This window comes from Phacochoerus africanus, chromosome 2 (assembly GCF_016906955.1).
Source record: "Phacochoerus africanus isolate WHEZ1 chromosome 2, ROS_Pafr_v1, whole genome shotgun sequence".
In the NCBI taxonomy this organism is placed as follows: Eukaryota; Metazoa; Chordata; class Mammalia; order Artiodactyla; family Suidae; genus Phacochoerus; species Phacochoerus africanus.
In genome coordinates, this window is record NC_062545.1 from 49,853,882 (window position 1) to 49,881,238 (window position 27,357).

The 27,357-nt window shown below is 35.1% G+C and overlaps 1 protein-coding gene across 3 annotated transcripts in view; it reads right to left on the reverse strand.

Moving 5' to 3' along the window:
- LMBRD1 (LMBR1 domain containing 1) overlaps positions 1-27,357 on the reverse strand; it is a 105,088-nt gene that overhangs the window by 24,106 nt on the left and 53,625 nt on the right. For all 3 annotated transcript variants that reach the window (XM_047760040.1, XM_047760030.1, XM_047760049.1), the window contains 6 exons: positions 22,774-22,899; positions 20,030-20,182; positions 4,027-4,091; positions 3,566-3,668; positions 2,924-3,028; positions 850-999 (listed from right to left, as the gene is read on the reverse strand). In XM_047760040.1, the coding sequence (XP_047615996.1) occupies positions 850-999; positions 2,924-3,028; positions 3,566-3,668; positions 4,027-4,091; positions 20,030-20,182; positions 22,774-22,899 (702 nt within the window). The remainder of the gene's footprint in view (positions 1-849; positions 1,000-2,923; positions 3,029-3,565; positions 3,669-4,026; positions 4,092-20,029; positions 20,183-22,773; positions 22,900-27,357) is intronic.

Genomic DNA, 27,357 nt, shown 5'->3' on the forward strand with positions numbered 1-27,357 from the left:
TGTGGGTTCGATCCCTGGCCTCGCTCAGAGGGTGTAAGGATCCAGGGTTGCTGTGAGCTGCTGCATGGGTGTAAGGATCCAGTATTACTGTGAGCTGCTGCGTAGGTCGCAGATGCAGCTCAGATCCCATGTTGCTGTGGCTGTGGTGCAGGCTGAAAACCGCAGCTCTGATTTGACCCCTAGCCTGGGAACTTCCATATGCTGCAGGTGCGGCCTTAAAAAAAACAAAAAAAAGGGGGGGGGAGATCAATAGATATTTTAAGAAAAGGAAACTAAACAAAGTTAAATTAGACACAGTCAAAACATTATAAACCGTCAAGAAAGACAAACTAGCTCTCTAGTTACAACCAGGAATCACAACTGGCTTTTAAAAGATCAACACCAAGGAACCAGTGTAACAAGTAAGAGGATAATCATGTTAAAAGAATGCACAGTTACCTACAAATAAAATATTTATAAGGTCTCTTCTCAGGGGTTCATGGTATCAATGAGCAGACATATCTTTTTGCCCACTAAAACTTTTGGGGGAGCCACATTAATAAAGTTACTTAAAATATTATTTTAGAGTAAATATTATGAGTTTTAGCAAAGTGCTAAGATAAAGCCCAGTAGCTTGGCACAATGGGATCCATTTAAGGAACTATTAGAATGAAATTCAATATTAGTTTTAAAAGAACATGTATGAAATATAAATATGTCCAACAATAGAATGAAAAACCAGTTTTAGCAATATTATATTTAATCTGATGAGCTAATATTTTATGCTAGCTTTCACAAATTAGAATTGGTTTTAGATACCACTGTGTTTAAAATATAAAAATAATGACCTTTTTTGAAATTTGCACTTACCTCTATTAGGTAGTTTTGGCTTCCATACATAACATATTGGGGAGCGAGACTGTAAATCATGTAGCTAGTGTGAAGGACAATAAGCAGAAGTATCATGCAGAGAAACAGAAGAGCCTGGGGCCTGGTTCTACCTCTTCTGATTTTATACAACTGGAAAGAAAAAAGATGATGGTATTGCAGCAATATGTTTTATGTGAAGGCACTGAGTCCCGCTCAATTGTGAGGGGATAACAAACACAGTTCGTTCAACCATTTCTATCTTCCAAAATAAATGCTAAGAACTCTTAATCTTTCCAGATAATTATAAGAACAACAAAGATAATTCTTTCCCTGTAAAGCTTTTAGGCTTAGATTCATCTTATTTTAAAAACTCAAGACCTAGAGAATATATTAGTATTCACATGGTCTGTTTCAAAAAAATCATCTACACTTATGCAATAGCATCTGTTGAAAGTTCTCAGAGCTAAGAACTGTGAACGAATTCTATCTAAAGATTAAAGGAGTGAGTTTAAACTCTAAGTATTAGTGATAAATCTGTAGTTTTATATGATATTACTACACGCGGATGTACATGTTACATGTTTTAAATACTTATTTCTTTGAAATACTCATGACATCCTCACATTATACTCTACTACAAAACTATGGACTAGTTTATAGCAATTTATGATCATCTCACTACAGCTATTTTCACATCCATCTATATAGGAGAGAAACCAAAAACATGGTAACAGACACAAAGAAATTGGTGACAGGCTTCATTTCAATGACAGAGCATACTTATTTTAGCAACTAAGATACGAGACTTGGAGTTCCCATCATGGCTCAGTGGTTAACGAATCTGACTAGGAACCATGAGAATGCGGGTTCAATCCCTGGCCTCGCTCAGTGGGTTAAGGATCCAGCATAGCCGTGAGCTGTGGTGTAGGTTGCAGATGTGGCTTGGATCCCGTGTTATTGTAGCTCTGGCGAAGGCCAGCGGCTACAGCTCCGATTAGACCCCTAGCCTAGTAACCTCCATATGCCGTGGGTGCGGCCCTTGAAAAAAAAAAGAAGATACGACCTCCCTGTTTTATTACTATAGTACAACATAGAGTAAAGGGACTCCAGTTCTGCAAGGGATAGGAATCACCTAAAAAACTACATTTCCCAGCTTCCCAACACCTACAGAGTGGCTAGTAGTGATAAAACATTAAATATCAAAAGAAAGGCAGTCTGCTGTGGATTTCCAGGCAAGTCTTTTTTTTTTTTTTTTTTTTTGATACAAGTGTCACCTCTTCTCCCAGCTCCCTTTTTCTGCTGGATCATGGATGGGATAAATGAAGCTGAAGCAGCCCTGTTACAATCATGATGAAGAGGCCAAGAGGAATCCAGAGATATTACTGAGCTAATGAAGCAATGCCAGATTTAAAATTTTTTTCCATAGAAAGAAGTCTTTCATTACTTCAAGCCACTATTCAATTTTCTTTTACCCATAGCTGGAAACATGAAGATAATACACTCATTTGGATATAAATTAAGAATATTTAAATGTGATATAAGAATAAAGTAACTCTTTCTCCATGCATACAATGATCTTTCACTCCTAGGAGTAATGGCCATCTTTTGGGCTACAGTGTATCCATTTGTGCTTTAATGTGTTTCCATGTAGGCAAACACTAAGGAAAAGAGCAGAACTTTTAAACCAGGATTTCTTAACCTTGGCACTAATGACTGACATTTTGGTCTGGGTAAGTCTTTGTGGTGGGGGCCGCTCTGTGCAATGTAGGATGTTTAGCAGAATCCCTGGCCTCTACCCGCTAGCTGCCAGCAGCACCTACTAGTTATAGCAACTGAAAACATCTCCAGACTTTGCCAAGTGTATCCAAGGAAGGCAAAATCATCCATTTAGGAACCACTGCTCTAGACAGAAAGCAGCACTTTTATGTTAACATGAAGCAAAAAAGTAATATTTCCAGTCTTTCTGGTAGCACGATATTTACAACTTCTGTTATAAATCTAAGATAATTTGCAAAAATGGAGATGATGCACAAAATGATGAAAAAATCAAAAGAATATTGTAATATATACTCACTCTAATCCAGAAGAACCATATGCCAATATTTCGAATCCCCGCCATTGAAGTAAAAATAAAGTACATAATAATAATTGTTATAAGAATATAATCAAGAGGAAACACCTGAAAAAAGATAAAATTAAATTTAATACATAAACAACAAGAGCTCTAGAAGTTATGCAAAATTAACTGAAACTTCATTATTCATAATTGGCAATTTTTAAAATACAAACCCTCATTCAGGCTATCATGATGAGGCAACACCCACCCCCACAAAAAATCTTCAAAAACCAATTAACAAACCATTACTAAAGAGTTTCTTAGTATTGATATCCTAAGTAAGTTCTGTAAGAAATTTAAAAATTATATTTATATATGGAATAAAATACTTCATTAAAAAGAAAAACAGGAATTGCTTAGAAAAGTTCACCCTAAGTTTTATAATGTATCCCCCCCAAATTATGTGTAAGTTAGAATTCAGTAATACATCAATAATTTTTAAAGCAACGTAACAATGTAGAAGTTATATGTAAAGAAAAAGCCAAATCAGCAGAGGGCACAAGCATATATTGCCAAGTATTAATAGGTTTGTCAACATAATAATTTGATAGGGTAAGAATGTTTTGCTAGAGTATAAAATGACTGATTGTTTTTACTTACTGTTTGTAGTAAAGGCAAAAGCATATTCAGTGGATTACTCAGGTTAGCTCCAAAAATTATGAAACCAGAATCTATTCCAGCTGAATGAAGAGCTTTATCCAAGCTAGAACAAAGAAAAATGTATACTGAGTGAGTTTATATAGTATACCACCATATTTTTACCCAACTTAGAATATCACTATAACTTAACCATGCAGATTCAACTGAGTCAAAGAAAACCACGGATGACAAATTAAACCTCACTTAAATATCTTACATATATTGTTCAATTGATATAGAACAACGAAATACTGTCTATTATTGAGACTTTTTAGTTATTTTTTGAGCTAATGCTGTTAAAACATTTCAAGCAAAATAGCTACTTAAGACGAATAGGCTACCCTAATGGCATTCAGCATGGAAAATGTGTACCATCACAGGATGTGTATAAGTGCTTTAGAAAATGTGTCCTCTGTACTTACTTTGACAGGAAGAGAGAGACTACAAATAGCAATGCAACTAAGATGAAAAATACTCCCCAAATGATCTACAAGCAAAAAAAAAGCATTAATATTCATTAAAATATAGTTCCAAAGTAATATTAAAAGCACAAAACCATTATGCTCAATATGAGTTGCTAGTATATGACAATGATCTAAATGAAATGACCTAAGATACATTTTAATTTAGTAGAGAATCCTAGGCACACGTCATCTGAATTTTCATTATGAGATTATTTGATGACAAATACACAAAAGAGATAAGGCATTTAAATGTCTTCAATGGTAAGTAAACAAATGAGACTCTTGGCTAAGTCAAATAAAAGGTTTATACTCAGTTACACTCAATTATAAATAGTTGAAAACTACATTAAGACAAATATACATACACATACACACAAAAAACAACCAAGAAACTCAAGTTATATGACACTATTGTTTAAGAACACAGAACATTTTCTCACAGAAGTAATGAGATATATAGTTGACCCTTGAAAACTTCAGAGGTTAGAGAAACTGACCCTTCACACAGTCAAAAATCTGTGTATAACTTATAGCTGGCCCTATGTATACAAGGCTCCTACATATCCATAGATTCAACCCACCATGCATCGTGTGGTACTGTGATATTTACCACTGAAAAGTATCCATGTTTAAGTGGATCTGCAGTTCAAACCATGTTGTTCATGGAGCAACTGTATATATACACTTATAAATAAATTATACCACAGCCTATTAAAGCCCATATAACCAGCAATATTCTTGAAGTTGAGTATTAACAGCACAGAAGAAACTGTCACATAAAACTATTTGTATGGGAAAATGTGGTAATAAGCATTGTAATCGACGGAAGAACATTCTTCCTTGTACTCCAAATATGAACTTTATAGTATGAAAGCATATGTACAGAGTATGAAAGCATAAAGTAGGAACATTATATCAGGACTACAGAAAATAAGCCAGACAATTATTGGAACTGTGTCTTTAAAGAATAAAATTTCAGAATAAATTTATGAAATTTATGTTTGGCAAGAGCCAACAAGAAGATTCCTATTAAGTATAGTTAAGTGTTTTGGCTTCTCCTGGCCTAGAACTGATAGGAATGGATGGAAAACATCATGGGTTTTAGGGCGATTTTTCATCTTATTTCACAAGAATTACTTCACAATTCCTAGAATTGATAGGAAAAAAAACTGAAATAAAACATTATCCGTTCCAGCATATAAAGATGAATTTGGAAACAGATTTTAGGACTGTATCCTAGGGAAGTCTCTTCAGTTCTCAAAGAGTGCCTTTAGGGCTCACTAGAAGCAGCAGCTTGGCAAGAAAGGACCAAAAATGCTACAGTCACCACTTGAAATAAAAAACACTACATGTCAGAGTTCCTCTGTGGCACAGGGGGTTAAGGATCCAGCATTGTCACTGCAGTGGCTCAGGCTGCTGATGCAATGTGGGTTCAATCCCTGGCCTGGGAACATCTACATGCTTCAGTTGTAGCTAAAAAAACAAAAACAAAAACAAAAACGCCTTAAAAAAATGTTTAAGTTTTCACTGCTAAATAAGTTTGAAGTGATCCTTTATAGTAACAAAAGTTCATTGGCAGAGGATATAAAGGAGCATATGCAATCTTTTCCTACTAGATTTGAACACCTACATTTGACACCTAAAAGAACTGGGGACGATATCCATGTTCTGAGGATACACATTACTTCCCAGTAGCATGTTAATAAGAAATAGCTTGGACTATGAGGTAGCAAAACTGCCAAATGCCAATGAGTAGCAGAGAAACATGACACAGAGACAGTAGAAGAAATTAAGATTCCCCTCCCTGGATGCCCATTTTGGGAGAGAAAAAAAAAGAAAATCCTTAACTATTTTCCCAGTCCATTGAGATGAATAACCCAGAGTTCGACTATTTAATCATAGCAAATTAAAATAAAAACATTAAAAAGATCATTGTTTTATAAAGACCAAAAGAATCTGTATATATTTAAATATGAGAACTTAAATTAGTACTTGCAGAATCATGTCAGTGATGACTACCTTGGGTTGGCCTACATGCTACATATTCCACATTAGCTGTAATGTCAATTTTGAAATAAAAATTAAGCTAGAGATGAGATCAGTAAAGGTAACAATAAGAACCATTGAAAATTCTTTCCTCCCTAAAAGCAATGAGAAAACTGGCATAAATTGTCAGAATCAACTTTTTCAACACTTTGGAAATTAACCAAATGCATGCAACAATCCAGGAATATTTATTCAAGAAACAGGCTAAATCTCAACAAGAGCACAGAGCACTGTGGCATTTTGACTTGCTCTAGTACCAATCCCTCCTCTCTCATGGAAGGTAGCTTTGAAAATAGCCTGTGAAAAAACAGAGGCCTAGCAGCCACCTGAGTAAGCAGAAAAGAGTTACAGTCTCCTTCACAGAGAGTTGCCATTATATGACCTGTCTAGTAACTCCATGGAATATCCCATTTACAAGACTGTGTTTGGCATAAACTGAAGCTTACAAGGTGCAAAAACTCCTTTTCCCCATGTGTTTCTCAAAAAATTACAGGCAACTAATGAGCTTCATGGCCACAAGAGCTAGTCGGTATCAGGCAAAAAATAAACCAATCAGGAGTTCCTGCTGTGGTGCAGTGGGTCAAGAATCTGACTGCAGCTGCATGGGTCACTGCAGAGGTGCAGGTTCAATCTTTAGTCCAGTGTGGTGGGTTAAAGGATCCAGCACTGCCACAGCTGCAGCATAGGTTGCAACTGTGGCTTGGATTCAGTCCCCAGCCCAGGAACTTCCATATGCCGTGGATGCATTAAAAATAAATAACCAACCAACCCAAAAGTTTAAAATGGGAACCTAGGGGAAGAGATATTTACAGGGGCTCTGAAAAGTTTCCACATATTCCTGGGAATGAAGAAGGCCCTGAGCATGCTCAGGGCTGGATGCATACTCGGGAAAGCGATTAGAAGGCTGAAATTCCCTCTTCTGATTGACCTTGAAACTCTGTCTGCACAAACAGAAAGTGCAGGCTAAGGCAGCATTGTAAAAGAGCTAGCCTGAGTGTTAAAGTCATGTCCACATACACAGAGCCGTTTAGCAAATACTGGCAGAGTTACTGGTTCCAGGTGTTTGAGAAAATCTCTGTCCAATTATTAACTAAACTAAGCAAGCAGAAACTTTGACGATAGCATACAACAAAGAATACAGACTTTACAGAATTATCCATAGAGTCACTAAACAAGTAATAAGGAATAATAATAGTAAACCCAGGAAAGAGGGGGAGAATCTGACCTTCAGAGTTACCATGTTGTATTTAAAAATTCCCAGGTTTTAATAATTTTTTTTTTTTTAAAAAGAAGAGACATGCAAAGCAACAAGAAAATATGGCTAATACAGAGAGGAATAAACCAAGAGGTACTGTCCTTGTGGATGCTGGACTTATCAGACAAAACTTTAAAGCCGCTATTTTAAATATGTTTAAGGAACTAAAGAAAAACCATGTCTTAGAACCAAAATAATTAAAGGAGCAATGTCTCATCAAATACAGACTATCAATAAACAGAAACTATTAAAAAAGTGAATTGGAATTCTCAAGATGAAAAATAGAACTGAAACAAGAAGCTCTCTAGAAAACAAAATGAAAAATTCGGCAGATGTGAGCACGCAGAAGAAAAGAATCATTAAACTTGAAGTAAATCAAATGAGTTGATCAAGTCAGAAACAGAAAAAGAAACAAAACAATGAAGTAAAATGATAGACCATCAGAAACATGTAGGGCACCATGAAGAATAACAATGTAAGCAAAATGGGTATCCTAGAAAGAGAAGTAGAAAAGGGGCGGAGAGGATACTTCATGAAAAATAAACTACATATCCAAGAAGCTCAACAAGTCCCAAAAGAATAAACTGAAAGACATCCACACCTAGACATGTCATAAACTGCAGGTGGGGAGAAGGCTGGAGAGCAAATCAAAGAGATCTTGAAAGCAGTAAGAGGGAAGAGATTCGCCACGTAAAAGTGATCCTCAGGTAAGACTATTGCTTATTTCCTTTCAGAAGCCATGTGAATCTGAAAGCAGTGGAAAAACAGTTTAGATGAACCTAGAATAAATGGAAAAATTTCTTGAAAGACAACAATTACCAGAACTGATTTAAAAAGAAAATCTGAAGCAATCTATAACAAGGTAAAGGAACTGACTAATTAAAACAACAACAACAACAACAAAAAACAACTTTCCACAACAAAACCCCAAGACAAGATGACTTCACAAGTGAATTTCTGTTTTGTTTTTGTTTTTTGTATTTTCTAGGGCCGCAACCGCGGCATATGGAGGTTCCCAGGCTAGGGGGTCTAACGGGAGCTGTAGCTGCCGGCCTATGACAGAGCCACAGCAACGTGGGATCCAAGCCACGTCTGTGACCTACACCACAGCTCACAGCAACACTGGATTCTTAACCCACTGAGCAAGGCCAGGGATCAAACCTGCAACCTCATGGTTCCTAGTCAGATTCGTTAACCACTGAGCAATGACAGGAACTCCCACAAGTGAATTTTAGCAAAGGTTTAAAGAATAAGCACTAATCTTTCAAAAACTTATTCCAAAAAAAAAAGAAGAGGAAAGACCACCTCCCAAATCATTCCATGAGACCAGTATTACTCTGATACCAAAACCAAACAAATGCATCATAAAAAAGGAAAACTAGAGGCCTATTTACCTTGTAAAAATAACTGCAAGAGTCCTGAACAAAAAACCCCAGCAAACCAAACCTGGCAACATGTAAAAAGGGCTATACTTACCATGAACAAGTGCAATTTATCCCAGAAGTACAAGGGTTAGTTTAACATAAGAAAATCAATCAATATACTATGCCGCATTAAGATAAAAAACAAAAACCACTAATCATCACAAAAGATATAGAAAGAGCATCTGACCAAATCCAACACACTTTCATGAGAAACATACTCAACAAACAGAAATGCATAGAAACAAAACCTGTTAATGGCACTGACAAAACTTACAGAGCAAACACCATATTTAATGGAGACAGACTTAAAAGATTTCCCACTAAATCAGGAACAAAACAAAGATATTCTATGAGTGCAATAGGCAAGACATAGAAATAAAAGATATCCAGATTGGAAAGAAAGAAACACAACTATATATATTTGCAGATGACATTATTTTATAAATAGAAAATCCTAAGAATATCACAATGAAACAATTAGAGCAAATAAATGAATTCAGCACGACTGAAAGACACAAGATTGGTATACAAAAATCAGTTATATTCTGGAGTTCCCATTGTGGCTCAGTGGAAACGAATCTGACTAGCATCCACGAGGACAGAGGTTCAATCCCTGGCCCCGCTCAGTGGGTTAAGAATCTGGCGTTGCCATGAACTGTGGCATAGGTCACAGACTCGGCTCAGATATGGCATGGCTGTGGCTGTGGCATAGGCCTGAAGCTACAGCTCTGATTCAACCCCTAGCCTAGAACCTCCATATGCCGTGAATGTAGCCCTAAAAAAAAATAATAATTTTTTTTAAAAATCAGCTATATTTTTATATCAGCAATGAACAGTCTGAAATGAAATTATGAAAACAAGTTTATTCAAAATAGCATCAATAATAAAATATTTAGCAGTTTTAAAAAAGGAGCTATAAGACTCGTACACTGAAAACTATAAAATACTAAAGACTTCAATAAATGGAAAGATCTCTCTTGTTCATAAATATTTAATATTTTCAAATTTTACACTGGCGTACAGATCCAATGCCATGTCTATTACAATTCCAGAAATTGTCAAGCTGGTCCTCAAATTTATATGGGAATGCAAGGGACTCAGAATAACCAAAACCACCTTGAAAATGAACAAAAATTTGAAGGACTCACATATCCACTTTCAAATCTTACTATAAATCTATAGTAATTAAGACTATGTGCCACTGGCATTAGATTAGACATATAGATCAATGGAATGAAACTGAGATCCCAGAAATAAAACTATATCTATATAGGTGTATTAACTTTTGACAAAGATGCCAAGAAAATTCAATGGGGGAAGAATAATCTTTTCAATAAATAGTGCTGGGGTAAATGGATATCCACTTATAAAAATAAAATTGAGCCTCCTACCTCTGACCATATACAAAAATTAATTCAAAATGAATCAAAGACCTTAATATAAAAGCTAAAACTACAAAACTCTTAGCAGAAAACACAGAAAAATATCTACGACTTTGAATTTGGCTGTGGTCTTCCTGAAAACATACCTACAAAGCACAATGAAAGAAATATAAACTGAACTTCATCAAAAGTAAAAATGTTTGTGCTTCAAAGGATACTATCAAGACAACCCACAGAATGGGAGAAAATATTTGTTTCCTGAATATAAATAATTCTTACACTTCAACAATAAAAGACAACTCAATTTAAAAATGGCAAAGGATATAAATAGATAATCTCTCCAAACAAATATACAAATAGCTAAGCAGCCTCTGAAAAGATATCCAACATCATTCATTATGGAAATGCAAATCAAATTCACAATGAGATACTATTTCTCTAACGAGGATGACTATAATAAAATAAAAAGATAAACAATAAAACTGTTGGTGAGGATGAGTAAAACTGAAGCCCTCATATAATTATGGTGGGAATATAAAGTGATAAAGTGGCTTGGGATACAGTCTGACATCTCCTCAAAAAGTTAAATATAGGAGTTCCCGTCATGGCTCAGTGGAAACGAATCTGACTAGTATCCATGAGGACGGACATTCGATCTCTGGCCTCACTCAGTGGGTTAAGGATCTTGCGTTGCCTTGAGCTGTAGTGTAGGTCACAGACTTGGCTCAGATCTGGCGTTGCTGTGGCTGTGGCAAAGGCCAGCAGCTACAGCTACGATTCAACCCCTAGCCTGAGAACCTCCACATGCTGTGGGTATGGCCCTAAAAAAAGTCAAAAAAAAAAAAAATTAAACAGAGTTACCTTATGACCCAGATATCCCATCCCTTGTTGTAATATACACCCAACAAACAATAGCAGCATTATCCATGATACTTAAAAAGCTGAAACAACCTAAATGTCCATCTACTGATAATGTACAAACAAAATGTATTATTATCCACACAAAGAAATACTATTCAGCCATTAAAAGAAATGGAGCATTGCTACATATACACCATGGATGAACCTTTGAAAACATTATGCTAAGAGGAAAACAACAGATATATATTGAGTGATTTAATTTACATGAAATGCCCATAATGAACAAATCTATTGAGAAAGAGAATAGATTAGTGGTTGCCAGAGACTTGGGGGTGAGGTGGGGATGGGGCAGAACACATTTAATGGTATGTGATTTTTTTTTTTTTTTTGAGGTGAAGAAAATATTCTGGAATTGGATGGTGATGGCTGTATAATCCTATTAATATAATGGGGAAAAACCACTCTACACTTCAAAAGGGTGAATTTTATGATACAGAGTTAGATATAAATATTTTAAAGTTATATAGGTCTATAATCATTTAACCACTAATTTTGAAATCTAAATTGTTCTAGAAATTGAACTTGTCTTCTAACTCATTTGTTGATATAAAACTTGGCTTAAACTAATATGTGGCTTTTTATCATTTTTAACCCTTTTTTAATGAATATTCACATATCACTGCAGAATTATTAATCTGCTTGAAAGAAGGAAAGAGAAATGTTGTTCTGGTTCCTATAGGGGATATTATTAAATGTATAATAAACATACCTATTTAAAAAATCATTTTTTTAATATCCTGAATTTTGCTGTATGTGACCCAAGGATTTTTGCTAATGATTTATTATAGTGAACATGCATATGTACACAAAGCAGAGAGATATGAACCAGTTTGGTCAAATCTTTGTAATTCAAGCTAGAAAAAATACAACCCCTCCCCCAAACATGGAATAGTATATAGCTAGCCTGAAGAAAACAAAGTGGATTCAAGGGAGATAAGAAATGTGAGAATTTGGGGTACAGGCCTCAATTCAGAAAAAGCTCCATTACAAAATGGAAAATGAAGTATAAAGTTAGGTTGTCCGAGATTTTTCTTGTTTTCTGAGGTAGGTTCATATCACTATAAACTTTCCTCTTAGATCAGCTTTTGCTGCACCCTATAGATTTTGAATTGTTGTGCTTTCATTTTTCATTTGTTGACAGGTAATTTTTGACTTCTTCAGTGAGCCATATTGTTCAGCCTCCACGTGTTTGCATTTTGGGCAGTTTTTTTCTTGCAGTTGATTTCTAACTTCATAGTGTTGTGGTCAGAAAAGGTGCTTGATATGATTTCAATTTCCTTAAAATTACTGACATTTGCTTTATGGCCTAGCATGTGATTCATCCTGAAAATATCCCATGTCCACTTGAAAACAAGGTGTATTCTGCTGCTTTGGGATGGCATATATATTTATATATATTCATTTACACAAAAATAAATTTTTTTCTGGTCTAAAATACAATGCAGAATCATTTATTGCTTATGTCTCTTTAGCATCATTTAATTTGCAATAGTTCTTTAATTGCTTTTACTTTCTTATATTATGAAAAATCCAAGGCAGTTATGTGTGTTGTCCTTCAACTGGGGTTGCCTATATCTTCACATTTGTATTCAGATCATGTATTTTTGGCAGAAATGATGCAATCATATCTATTTGCCCCTTACTGATGAGCCTAACTTGGATTACGAGGTTAAGGTGATTTAGGCAATGTGTCTCCTCTGTAAAATTATGACAGTCCTCACTATAATTAATAAGACTTATGGAAAAATACTTTGAGATTATGCAGCTGTCCTGTTCTCACCAAACTTTCACCTTCCAATTTTAGTATCTATTATGTCTCTTGCCAGAAACAATACATAGTACTTGACAAATGCTGATTTTCTAATTTTGACATTTATTTTACATTTATTTGTTAGAATTCTACTGTAAGGGAGAGTTTTCTCCATTTACTTAATTTACTTGTACCGACACAGATTAAGAGATCCCTATTCAATGGCTTATCAACTATTAACATTACTTTTTTGATAATGAAATTGCTCCAGACTTAGGCAGTGGGAACCCTTCACGGAGGATCCCTTTATTATGCTATTTCCAGCGCTTTCTTTTTTTTTCTGACTTAAGCAGATGTTAACTCATCATATACTTTTTCCCCAGTCCCAGTATCAGATTCAGCCATTTCCCCAAGCAGCCCTGATTCCTTTTGATGAAGTTAGTGTTTTATATTTAATTAAAACATACATATACAGAAATTATTAATTTATCTATTTATCTTGTTATTTTCTTTTTTCTTCCCTTGTGCTTTTTTGTTGTTGTTTACTTTGCTCCCTTGCTAGCTTTTTGGGCTTGAAAATTATTGCACATATTTTTATTCTTTCATTTTCATTGGTAAATGTGTAAGATTATGACTTTCTCTGATCACCGTTTTAAAATATATCCTATAGATTCTAATATGAATTTCTGTTAAATCTGCAATTTGTTTTTATTTCTCCTTTCACCCAAGAGTTGCTGAGTAAGTTCGGGGTCATGGAAATGTGAAATCATAAGATCAACAGGCACATGGGGGGGGGTCTACTCTTACGAAAAAAATTGTAAAATTTTCTCAGAAAAAATGGTAATTGTAGAACTTGAAGCTTTGTATCTGCAAAAGTTTTAATTTAAGACTTTTATAATAAACATGGGTTATATATAGCACACAGTAAAAGGCAACACTAACACAAAATTTTCATACAGAATATAAGTTCAACGAAATTTTGCATCAGGGAGTTCCTATTGTGGCACAGCAGAAACAAATCTGACTAGGAACCGTGAGGTTGCAGGTTCAATCCCTGGCCTCACTCAGTGGGTTAAGGATCTGGCATTGCCATGAGCTGTAGTGTAGGTCACAGTCATGGCTCGAATATGGTGTTGCTGTGGCTCTGGCGCAGGCTGGCAGCTGTAGCTCCAACTGGACCCCTAACCTGGGAACCTCCATGTGCCATGGATGCAGCCCTAAAAAGACAAAAAAAAAAAAAAAAAAGAAAGAAATTTAGCATTAGAAGTTCCTCAGAGGTTGTGAATGACCTCTGGCATGGCTGAGCAGTGCAGAGGCAAGAGTGGACCTGTCTACTTGCTCTCACTAGGACCACTTGGATGCTAAAGTGTGAGAAGAAAATGGTAGCATGGATTCCTATTTCTGAATGAGATCAACTGTGCACAGACAAGTGATAGATAATAAATCATTTTCATATTTCCTGTGAGTCAAATTCATGTTAAATTCTCAATCACACAAGTTTACATTCCTAGATTTTTCCATCAGGCATGCCTACTACTAATTATCCCTAAATGTTCCCAATTTATTCCTATTATTTCTAACTTAGAATCAGATAATCGGACAATAGAAGGTAAGAATTCCCATCCATATTCACGAATGAAACATATATATAACAAAAGGAATAAAAGGTAAACGGACTATACTGAAAATTTGGGTTTTTCCTTTTTTCTTTTTTGGCCACCCCTGCACATATGGAGTTTCTGGGCCAGGGATCAGATCTGAGCCACAGTTGTGACTTATGCTGCAGCTGCAGCAGTGCCAGATTCTTAACCCACTATTCCAGGCTGGGGATTGAACCTGTGTCTCAGGACTCCGGAGATGTCACTGATCCCACTGAGCCACAGCGGTAACTCCTGTACTGAAAATTTTAGCACAATTAGAAAAAAAAAATTGGAAATCTTGTATTTGAAAGGAAGAAGTAAAACTGTCTTCTAGTAGCTGACATAATCAGGAATCATAATAAAGCTACCAGAACTAACAATTTAGCCAGGTTGCCTGATACAAGGTCAATGTACAAAAATGAATTTCTATATATTAACAACAAATTGAGAACTGAAATTAAAATAATAAAAAATAATAGTGACAGTGTAAACAAAGATATAAATTTGTCAAAGTATTAGCAAGCATTATCAAAGTATTGCCCTGAACACTACAAAACAATGCTGGAGAGAAATTTAAGATAAAATAAATAAATGAAAGATGTCATGTTCATGAGTTGAAAGATTCAGTATTAAAATAGCAATTCTCCCCAAATTTACCTATTATTTCAAAGTAATCCCGATAGAAATTACAGCGTTTTGAAGAGTTATGAGGTGATTCTAAATCTATATGGAAACGCAAAGGATCCAGCCATAACAACACTGAAAAAGGAAAACAAAACTTACACTACTTGATTTCATGACTGATTATAAAGCTCCAGTAACCCAAGTTTTAGCATAAGGACATTTAGCTCAATGGAACAGAAGAAGAGTCCAGAAATAGACCCACACACATATATAACCAATTGATTTGACAAAAGTACTACCGAGGGAATTCAATGAGCAAAGGATAGTCCTGCCAAAAAAAAAAAAAAGTCGCTGAAACAACCAGATACAAATATCCATATGGGAAAAAAAAATTTGACCCCGAAGTCATACCATTCCACAAAATTAATTTAAAGTGGACTATAAGCCTAAATATAAGAGCCAAATCTATCATCTAGGAGAAAATACTTTCCATAAAAAGAAACATTTCTTTGAATGACAGCGTTAAAAAAACAAAAGCCAACATTCAAAATACACATATTTGACAAAGCCATTGGTCCAGAATATATAAACAAGTCTCATAACTCACTCATAAAACAAAAACCTAACTTTAACCACATTAACGAACTGAATAAAAACCATGATTCTTTCAATAGATGCAGAAAAATCCTTTGACAAAATCCAACACCCATTTCTGATGGGGGGGAAAAAAAAAAAAAAAAAACACCCTCCAGAAAGTGGGCATAGAGGGAACCTACCTCAACATAGTAAAGGCCAAATACAACAAACCCACAGCTAACATCATTCTCAATGGTGAAAGCCTGAAAGAATTCCCACTGATGTCAGGGTCAAGACAAGGATGTCCACTCTCACCACTACCATTCAACAGTTTTGAAAGTTCTAGCCATGGCAATCAGAGAAGAAAAAGAAATACAAGGAATCCAAATTGGAAAGGAAGAAGTAAAACTATCACTGTTTGCAGATGACATGATACTATACCTAGACAATCCTAAAGATGTCTGTTAGAGCTCATCAGTGAATTTGGCAAAGTCACAGGTTACAAAATTAATACACAGAAATCGACTACATTTCTATATACTAACAAAGAAAGATCAGAAAGAGAAATTAGGGAAACAATCCCATTTACCATCGCATCAAAAAGAATAAAACTACCTAAAGAGACAAAAGACATGTACTCTGAAAACTGTAAGACACTGATGAAAGAAATCAAAGACAAGGAGTTCCTATCATGGCTCAGCAGTTAGCAAACCCGAGTAGCATCCATGAGGATGAAGGTTCGATCCCTGGCCTTGCTCAGTGGGTTAAGGATCTGGCATTTCCATAAGCTGTGGTGTAGGTTGCAGATGCAGCTCGGATCCTGCATTGCTATGGCTCTGATATAGGCCAGTGGCTACCGTTCCAACTGGACCCCTATCCTAGGAACTTCTATATGCCATGGGTGTAGCAAGGTATACCATGCTCTTGGATTGGAAGATTTAATATTATGAAAATGACCATACTACCCAAGGCAATCTACAGATTCAATGCAATTGCTATCTAATTACCAAGGACATTTTTCACTGAACTAGAACAAAATATAAGACCCAGAGTAGCCAAAGCCATCCTGAGAAAGAAAAATGGAACTGGAGGAATCAGTCTCCCTTGCTTCAGACTATACTACAAAGCTACAGCCATCAAAATTGTTTGGTACTGGCACAAAAACAGAAATGTAGATTAGTGGAACAGGATAGAGAGCCCAGAGTTAAACTCACGCACCTACAGTCAACTAATCTATGACAAAAGAGGCAAGAATATACAATGGAGAAAAGACAGTCCCTACAATAAGTGGTGCTGGGAAAACTGGACCGCTACATGTAAAACAATACAATTAGAACACTTCCTAACACCATTAACACAAAAATAAACTCAAAATGGATTAAAGACCTAAATATAAGATCAGATACTAGTAAACTCTTAGGGGAAAAGATAGGCCAAACACTCCCTGACATAAACCACAGCAATATCTTCTCAGCACCTCCTAGAGTAATGACAATAAAAACCAAAATAAACAAATGGGACCTAATTAAACTTAAAAGTTTCTGCACAGCAAAGGAAACCCTAAACAAAACAAAAAGACAACCCACAGAATGGGAGAAAATATTTGCAAATGAAGTGACTGACAAGGGATTAATCTCCAAAATTTATAAACACCTCATGCAGCTCAATACCAAAAAAACAAACAATCCCACCAAAAAATGGGCAGAAGATCTAAACAATTTTCCAAAGAAGACATAGAGATGGTCAAAAAAAACATGAAAAGATGTTCAACATCACTCATTATTCCAGAAATGCCGATGAAAACTACTATGAAGTATCGCCTTATACCATCCAGAATGGCCATCATCAAAAAGTCTACAAATAATAAATGCTGGAGAGAGTGTGGAGAAAAGAGAACCCTATTACACTGTTGGTGGGAATGTAAATTGGCGCAACCACTGTGGAAAACAGTGTGGAGGAGTTCCCATTGTAGCGCAGTGGAAACGAATCCAACTACGAACCGTGAGGTTGCAGGTTCAATCCCTGGCCTCACTCAGTGGGTTAAGCTCTGGCTGTTAGCTGTGGTGTAGCTCGCAGACATGACTTGGATCTGGCATTGCTGTGGCTGTGGCATAGGCTGGCTGGCAGCTGTAGCTCCAATTAGACCCCTAGCCTGGGAACCTCCATATGCCATGGGTGCAGTCCTAGAAAGACAAAAGACAACAACAACAAAAAAACCCACAGTGTGGAGATTCCTCAGAAAACTAAAAATAGAATTACTATTTGATCCAGCAATCCCACTCTTGGGCATCTATCCAGAGAAAACCATGACTCGAAAAGACACATGTACTCCAACGTTCACCGCAGCATTATATACAATAGACAAGACAGAGAAACAATCTAAGTGCCCACCAACAGAGGAGCAGATAAAGAAGAGGATATATAAACACAATGGAAAATTACCCAGCCATTATAAGGAAAGAAATCATGGCATATGCAGCAACATGGATGGACCTAGAAATTATCATGCTAAGTGAAGTTAGTGAGACAGCAACGTCACATGTTATCACTTACATGTGGAATCTAAAAAAGGGACACAATGAACTTCTTTGCAGAACTGACTCACAGACTTTAAAAAAGTTATGGTTTCCAGAGGAGAAAGGTTGGGGGTGGGGAGATAGGCTGGGGGTTTGGGATGGAAATGCCATTAAAATTGAGTTGTGATGATCGTTGTACAACTACAAATGTAATAAAATTCACTGACTTAAAAAATAAAAAACAACCCCCCCCAACTTTAAAAGTGGCCAAAAGATTTAAACAGGCATTAGAGAGCAGACATACAAATGGCCAGTAAGAATACAAAAAGATGCTCAATATCATTAGTCATCAGGGAAATGCAAATCAAAACCATAATGAGATACACCCATTTGAATAACCATTACAAATAGTTACAATATAAAACTGACAAGGGTATGAAGCAATTTGAAATCTCATACTGCTCTGGGAATGCAAAATACTGCAACCACTTTGAAAAATGCTCTGGCAGTTTCTTATGAAGTTAAATGTGTACTAAACATTAAACCCTGCAATTCTACTCCTAAATATTTACCCAAGAAAAATGAATGAAATAAAAACACACATCTACACAAAGATTGTACACAAATGTTCACATCAGCATTATTCATAATAGCCTCAAATTGTTAACAACTCAAATCCCCACTAACAGGTGAGTAGATAAACAAATTGTAATAGACGCATCGCAATGCTACAGAGCAGTAAAATAGAATGAACCACTGGAAAGAGATGCAATAACATGGATGAATCTCCAAAGCATTGGTTGAGCCAAAGATTTCATATGCCATGATTCCACAGAACACATAAAACTAAATCTCAGTGACAGAAGGACATTAGCGTCTGAGCTCAATGTAGCGGGAGCAGGGGGACCACAAAGTAACTTTTTGTAGTGATGTGGATCCTCTGTAGCTATGTATCTGTATTTGGCAAAATCAATCTGCACATGCAATAAAGTTTACTTGAAGATCCCTCAAAACACAGGGACAGTGAAATGGCACAGAGCATGTTTAAAACAAGCCAGCTAATGTTAGCGGCTAGGTTATAAATATTTAGAAAGAAGCTACCTAAACAATTTAATGCTGAATTCATACCTTTGGTACTATAAGGTCAATTGCCTTGGGGGAAAAAAAAAGTTGATTATAACACAAAGTTTAAACACTGATACACAGTAGACCTAAGTGATTATGATATGTTTTGAAGAACTCTTTCAAAAGAGGAGCTTTTTGGATGAGGAGTCTGTCCATTTCCTCATTTCCTTTTGAATTATAAGAGGAAGACCACAGGCTGAAGAATTCAAGGCTGGCAAATTTGACAGTTTCCCAAAAAAAAGGAAATGAACAGTTTTCCACCTTAAATACAACCTTTTTACATACTTTCAGAAACATACCACCTGACAATGAAGCAAATTCTATTGAAAATTTCAAATCTGAAATTGAAATCCAACTAACTGAAAAAGGTCTAATATGGCCCCAGATCTCCTATAGATATGTACAAACTTGAAAGAAAAATGCTTGGAGCATACTATAGCACTTACATGTATTTTAAATTTCTCAAAAGCTCTGTTAATAATACTTACATTACACATAAGTAAATGAAGCTCAAAGTACCCAAACTTGCCCCAGACTTGCCCCAATTACCAAAGAGCTGTAATTCAAAACCAGAGAATTTTAACTCTAAAACTCAGGCTCTTACGTACCATGCTGCCATGCCTCAAAAGAACTCATGCTCTCTGAGAGGTGCTACATAAACTGAGAAGCGGGACAGCATAATTTTTTAAAAATTCCATTTACCTTCAGGGGACGCAGAGCACCACAGAATTTTGTCCACCAGCTATTTTCAATGAATTCTAAATGTCTCTCTCTTTTTCTAAGTGTCCGTAACCTTTCTTCAAATTGTTTTAAGGCACGTCTATCCCTTATTGGCAAAGGTCGACCATCTTTGCTCTGCAAATAACAGAAAAAAATAATACATAGGGTTTTTTTAATCATTAAAATTTTAATAAGGTATCCACCAGATTTAGTGGACCAGGCAACAAAAACTTTCTCACGTTGGATTTGGCAATTTTATGAATTGGAAAAAAACCCCAAAAACTTCTATGTATACATCTCTAAACCAAGATCAGCATCGAAATGTGATGTGGATGTGTGTACATTTAATGCTGAACTGCCTCCTGATCCCTATTTTCCAAATACTATATATGGTAAAGTTATATGGAGACAGATAAATATTTTTTAAAACACCTTTTTTTTATGAGGTTCTTTATGTTTTTTGCTCATTACTCTCCGTCACCTCCAAATTCCTCATTCCTTTATCTTAATATACTGGACCCTATCTTTTCTCTCCTTTTTGTCAAGTGACTGTGTTATAGCTAACCTGAGGTGATGCTTCTCAGCTGCTGCTTCAAACACCAGCAGAAGGAAGCAATACTAGTATGTGGTATGCACAGGTTTTTAAAACAACTGTTAAGAACTGGCTCTTTCTTATTCTCCAAGTACATCTGTAAATGAGTCATGTTTTCTATCCAACAGATAATCTCTATCCAACAGACAATCTCATCTATTTGCACATGATACTTACTGTAACCGTGAGCAGCACCTTTCTGGTAGTGTCTGAGTGACACTTTTCCATGTGAATGCCCCCTGTTCTTAAGTGTCTTCAACTGTGTACAGTAATAAACCACAATAACACAACAACTGCTAAATATTGAAAAGGAGAACTGTAAGTCTGTTCACTTTTCTTGGAAGAAACAAGAAAATATTTACATGGGACTACATTTTTGAAATGTAAAGATGTTAGATATTTAGAATGTTCAAATCCCTATTAGGGTTTAAATAGGATGCTGGGAGACACAGAGCAGTGTTCAGCAGCATACCCTGGAGCAGACTCAATTGGAAATAACAGGTACAGTGTCGACAATACCCAGATCCCCTTTCATAAGGAGATGTTTAAACTGAGAAAATCTAATTTGATTTTATAAGACATATTCGCTAAGCTATATAAACCAACCCGGTTCTTTGGTTCTTTAAAATCCTTTTTGGTGCTGCTTTTTGGGTATATAAATTTTAAAACATAAAAATTTAAACCTCGCTAATTCCTTAATTTGCATTCAGGTTTTGAGTCTTGTTTATAAAGGTGTTCTACACACCAGGATAAAATTTTATTTTCATGTTCTCCTAATGTTTTATAAATGTTACATGTGATATAAATTCAGAATTTGTTTTATATAGTAGGAGGTTTATGAAAACGTATTATCTTTTATAGACTACTGAATTTCGAAACTTACGAAAGTCTGTCCTCTCTGCAATACTGAATCTTCCTAATTAGGGACCTATGGAAGTTCTCCATTCATTTCCGTATTCCACTATGTATCTCAATAAATTTTATCATTTCTACCAGGAAGATCCTGACATTTCTTATTATTTTATAGTCTGAAGTTATTGTGAATGAGATCATTTTTATTACATCCTCCAACTGCAGAATGATTCATACGTGTATACGTAGAACTCATTAGTTCTATCGGTTTGTCAGCTGATTCTTTCAAGATTTTCTTGATAGATGACTTATGCAAATATAAAAGTTACTTCCCTTTTTTTCTCCTCTCTCTCCCATATTTATATCTACCTTCTTTCTCATCTGACCAGAACCTCCAGGAGTATGCTACTGACATCGCTGTCCTATTCAAGACTTTAATGAGATTTATCATTCATCATTAAGTATGATGCTCACTACGGCTTCCCTGGCTAAAAAGTTTCTTATTTCTAATTTGATAACACTTTTTTTCTAAAAATCGTAACTACAAATTGATTCTTACTCCTCTTTGACATCTATCAAGATGTTTAAATTTCTCATTTAATCTCAATATATTAAATAATTATTATGAAATATTCTAACAGCATAGTTTTTGAATTGCAAATATTTTTATTTATATTAAAATATCTGTCTATACTTTCATAAAAGAGACCAGTAAGTATATAAGCAGTTTTGTTTTTTGTGTGCTATTACCATCTGGTTTCTGTACTGGGATTATAATAATTTAATAGGATAAATTCAGATAACTTTCCATTTTTTCTTATCTTCTATAAATAAGATTTAACTATTACTGAAGGTGACAAAGGAAGAAAAATTTTATTGTGTTTTTAGAAGTATGTTTAATTAGCAAGTGGTTACATGCTAATTGTTCATTTAAAATAAATAAAATCTTATTTTATTCAACCAGTACATAAAACATAATCGATACTGTAAAATCGGATATTACACATGGAATCAGTGTACCTGAGACCAGCAAGGTCTTAATCATGTGTAAGGAGAATTTTTGTGCTTTAGTTGTCATAACTGTCATAAGAACTCTCAAACTGTCAGTGTCCAACATTTCACAAAAGACAAATCTTTTTAAAATATAGATGTGGTTCTTTAAGGATATGTTGCCCAAAAACTCAATGTCAAATATGAGTTTACCAAAGTCTAAATCACAACAGAAAGCAGTCCAAAGACAAGTATTTTTATGCTCCCCAATTATAATAAAATATCAACTCACCTTCGATTTAATTGTCTGGATGTGTTGCTCCACTTCTTCAATGTCTTCAGTGTTCTCTAAACGTTCGTAAGCAGCGCTTCTCGTGCCTTTTATCAGATTTAAAGGCAGTGCCGACATGCCATAGGCCTAAAAGAAATAAGAGAAAACATGTTTTAATAAGACCATTTTAAACATATTATACACAATTTTCAGGTAAAAAATGTCCTTTAAAGTAATAAAAAGAATAAGCAGTTGTGAACGCACAGTCATTGAACAACATGGTATATGTGGGTGAACCATGATTATAGCATCTCATAATTCCCATTTATTTCACAGTTACAGAGATTACATCTGTAAATCTAACTATGCCCAGAACAGACAGTATCTATTTCTTAAAGCTAAAAAATTAATGTAAACATAATACTTTATCAAGGTAATCAATCACAATTTCAGGCTAATTATACAAGTATATATATATACTAAACCCTAGTAAAATGTATTTTAATAAACATGTTATTTGATTATCATACCAATGATTTGTATGTAGTTTACTTATAAATCCTAATATTTATAATCTTTCTACTAAGTATTTTAAGTATTTACCTATATAAAAAATTTTAAAATAATAATCAGCATTAAAAATAAACATACTATTATTTAATATTACCTGATTCTATATTAGCTATCCCAAATGTGTATTTTTAATTGTAACTACTAAAAACACTTAATGGCAAATGCCTTATGACCATTATTCAAAATCATTGTTCATCTTAAATCCTTAGAGGCAAAACTGACAACTATCATCTCCTGATTAAAGCAACAGGCTCTAAAGTAGAGCTCATTTTCATTTTCTTCCTAAGGACACAGACAAACACCTGGACCAGTCTTCCCTGAAGTTAGGTTAGTAGGACCATGAAATTGAGTTCAAACAATGAAATGTGAGCAGAAGTGAAATGATACCTCTTGGGCTTACCCCCCATCTCCAAAATGTCCTGAGTGGTCCTGCATATTTTCTCTCATGCTTTCTGCTGCCTGGTTGTCAACTCCCAGGATGACCTCAAATACCTTTAGTGTCAATTTTCATCACTTCAACAATCTTACTGAGTCTCCTTTAGACATTGATTCAACACTGATTAAACCACAATTCATAGAGTGAAGCATATATTCTGATACATCAGGGTTGTTTTGTAATTAAGGGAGAATATGAACAAAGAACATGACTAAAAGGAAATCTCAGATCAACCAGTTCTATCAGGTAATATCAACTCTATAGCATGTTGTTTTAGGTAACTGACTAAATGAAATTATTACCCAATATACAAATCTCTGCATTTTTTTAAAGGAGAAATACTTAAAATCTTGCATTTTAAATATTGTTAAAGCATAAGTTAATGTTTTCATGATTTCTCTGCTATATGAAAAAAAATTTTAAAAAGGAGACTAAGGAAAGGTTCTGTTTATATTAGAAGAAAATATAATTTGTATAGAGTAGAATAATTTTCTCCTAAATTCTTATCCAATTTATATCCCTAGACCTTGATAAAATGTAAACAAGAAAAACAGAATCAGCTTTAAATTTCTATTTTTAACATTAAATTTTACATTCTCAAAGCACTGAAAATGTCAAGAAAAAAGCTTATGGAAGACAAGTGTCCCACAGACCTTTACACTTTCCTCATACAACTGTCCTATTCCTAGTGTCACTTTGACTTATTTGTTGTTCTAGTAGTTCTACTTCTTTTAAACATTATTGAAAAGAACTTTAAGACTCTAATGAATATAGGATTACATGACGATTATTTACCAATTCTTCACATTCACATATCATTTTACCACAACTCTGTGTTGCTTTTTACAACCAGTCACCAAGTCAAAAATACCTTGCTAAACCCAGTTAATGGCCAAGTTTACAAGTTTATTTCCCCATCTTTCCAACCATCTCCAGACTAGGCTTATTTCATCCCAATGCTTGCTATTCAGTGTTGGATGGATCTGGGTCTCTAAATCTAGCAATCTCAGTATTTAACACTATTTCCCAAGGGATTTGTTACTCTAGTTAGTGTTAAAAATGAAGCCCCTACTTAGAATTTACTGTCAAATACAAGGTCATCTAATTCTCCCATCTGGTCTGCTGGTCTTCTCACTCTCTACAAATCCATCTTCTATATTGTTTCCAAAGTGATCGCTCTCTAACACTCAAGTCAGATAATGTCATTCTTCTAATACCAACTGAAATTCTCCAGGACCAATAAGGGTATTTTTCAAAGTACTCTGGCACAAGTCCCTAGGATTCTGGTCAGGTGCCACTAGGAGATAATGTCATTCTTCTAATACCAACTGAAATTCTCCAGGACCAATAAGGGTATTTTTCAAAGTACTCTGGCACAAGTCCCTAGGATTCTGGTCAGGTGCCACTAGGGCCACTGCAGGGATAAGGCAGGGAGCCTTGGAGGGACCTGCTACCACTTCAGGCCAGAGCAATTCTACTTTGTTCATCTATTGATTTATACATACATACATACATACGAACACAGAGAGAGGTAGAATTACTAGTCTTGTGAATAGGCACCATTATCTAATCCTAGCACATAATCTAATCACTACTCCTAAATCACTCCAGTTTCACACTACTTTAGGTTTGCCCAGCATCCATACTTTAGCACACACAGTGCCCTCATCTCGAATTCCTATCTTCTCACCTTACTTCATTAGCAGAGTCCAATGTCCTTCAGGTCTCAGCTTAATTACACCATGTCTGAGAAATCTTCTTTGATTTGTAAATGTGCCTTGCTTATAACTCAATTATATACAAGACACTGAACATTAACATTATTGGTCTGTACATCTGTTTATCACTACATCTATTAATCAGAATCATTCAGGAAGCTCATAACAATACAGGTTTCTCAACCAGACTAGAAATAACTGCAGTAGACTATTTTGTATGGAACGACTAGGTCTCCAATTTCTTCGTCCTATCTTTATTCCAAGAATAAACATGTATTCAATTAATAAAGTAACTTCTCTAATAATATTTGACCAAAAAAACTTTTTTAAAGAACTCTTTATTCATATGAACATATTTCCTTGTATGGAATTTATTCATCTATTAGTAGAGTTAAACTGAATTCCTATAGCTTAAATAAACAGCTTAATGCAAAAACTGCAGAAAATACAAATGTATCCTTGCTAATACCTTGTTGTAACATGGGACCAGAATACAATACATTTTTGTGAACTGTTAATTGTCTGAAGAAAACAAATAAAAGAAAGTAAGAATTATTTTGGTTACCTAGCTTTTTGCTTGTTTTTGGATTGCATGCTTAAGTTTCAAAAATTATCAGGGAATTTAACTATAACATTTAGATTATGATAAAACTGACATAATACATTACAAAACATTTAATCACTATAACTTTAAGATTTCTGAACAACAATCTTATGAATTTAACCCCACACTTCTTTGAAAAAATGAAGACTCCTTTTCAGACAACACCAAACTCATTGCTTATTACTGCCCTCTAGTGAATGATCAGAAAATCAACAAGGCTAAAGAGATCACTTAAAATGCTTCCAGGTCAGCCATAATTGCCTCTAATTTTATTTGTTTCAACTTCCAAGAATAAATCACCACCTATATTTTAAAACCCAAATGTTTTTAAAGAATATATACAAAGTACAAACATTTCTAATACCTTTTTGTCCAGGTTAGAACGCCTTTCCCTGAATATCTCTTTTCCGTGTAGGATGACAGTTTCTAACCTATGAGCCTTGGATTACTGCAAAAGATCAACGCCAAGCACTGCCTGTAAACTGAATATATATTTGCATATATTTATAAAACCTATTATTCAAGGACATGGATCTGTTATGACTAATAAAACAACTCAACATGTACTCAATAAAGATTTCCCTTTTATTTATTTATTTTGTCTTTTTAGGACTGCACCCGTGGCACATGGAACTTCCCAAGCTAGGGGTCAAATCAGAGCTGTAATAGCTGGCCTATGCCACGGCTATAGCAACAATAGATCCAAGCTGCATCTGCAACCTACACCACAGAGCTCACGGCAACACTGGATCCTCCACCCACTGCGCAAGGCCAGGGATCAAACCCGTGTCCTCATGGATACTAGTTGGGTTCATTTCTGCTGCGCTGTGATGGAAACTCCCTAAAAATTTCTCTTTTAAATTATTCATTGATTCAAAAATATATATGTACTTTTTCCCATTTAACATCAGTGAAATGTGGCTGCATCTTATAAACACTGGCTAGGTAAAAATTATGACACTGCTATAATTACCTGAATATTCACAAATTTGGTCACAGCTGGTTATATTAGTTACTTCCTCAGTTGAATTACATGAATTCTTGATACCAATATTGAGTTTAATTGCCACTTACATTGTCTTATAAGATAGTACTACGATTTGACACTGAAGCAAAAAGTTACTGTGTAAGGAGAAACTGAAAAAAGGAACAAAAATTCACTGGAACAATAAGCATGATTCTTCATTTTCTTGTAAAGCAACAGTCAAAGGATTTTTGAGCTTAAGAAAGAAAGATGCCCAAAGTAGAAGACATTTTGTATTTTATGACTTAGG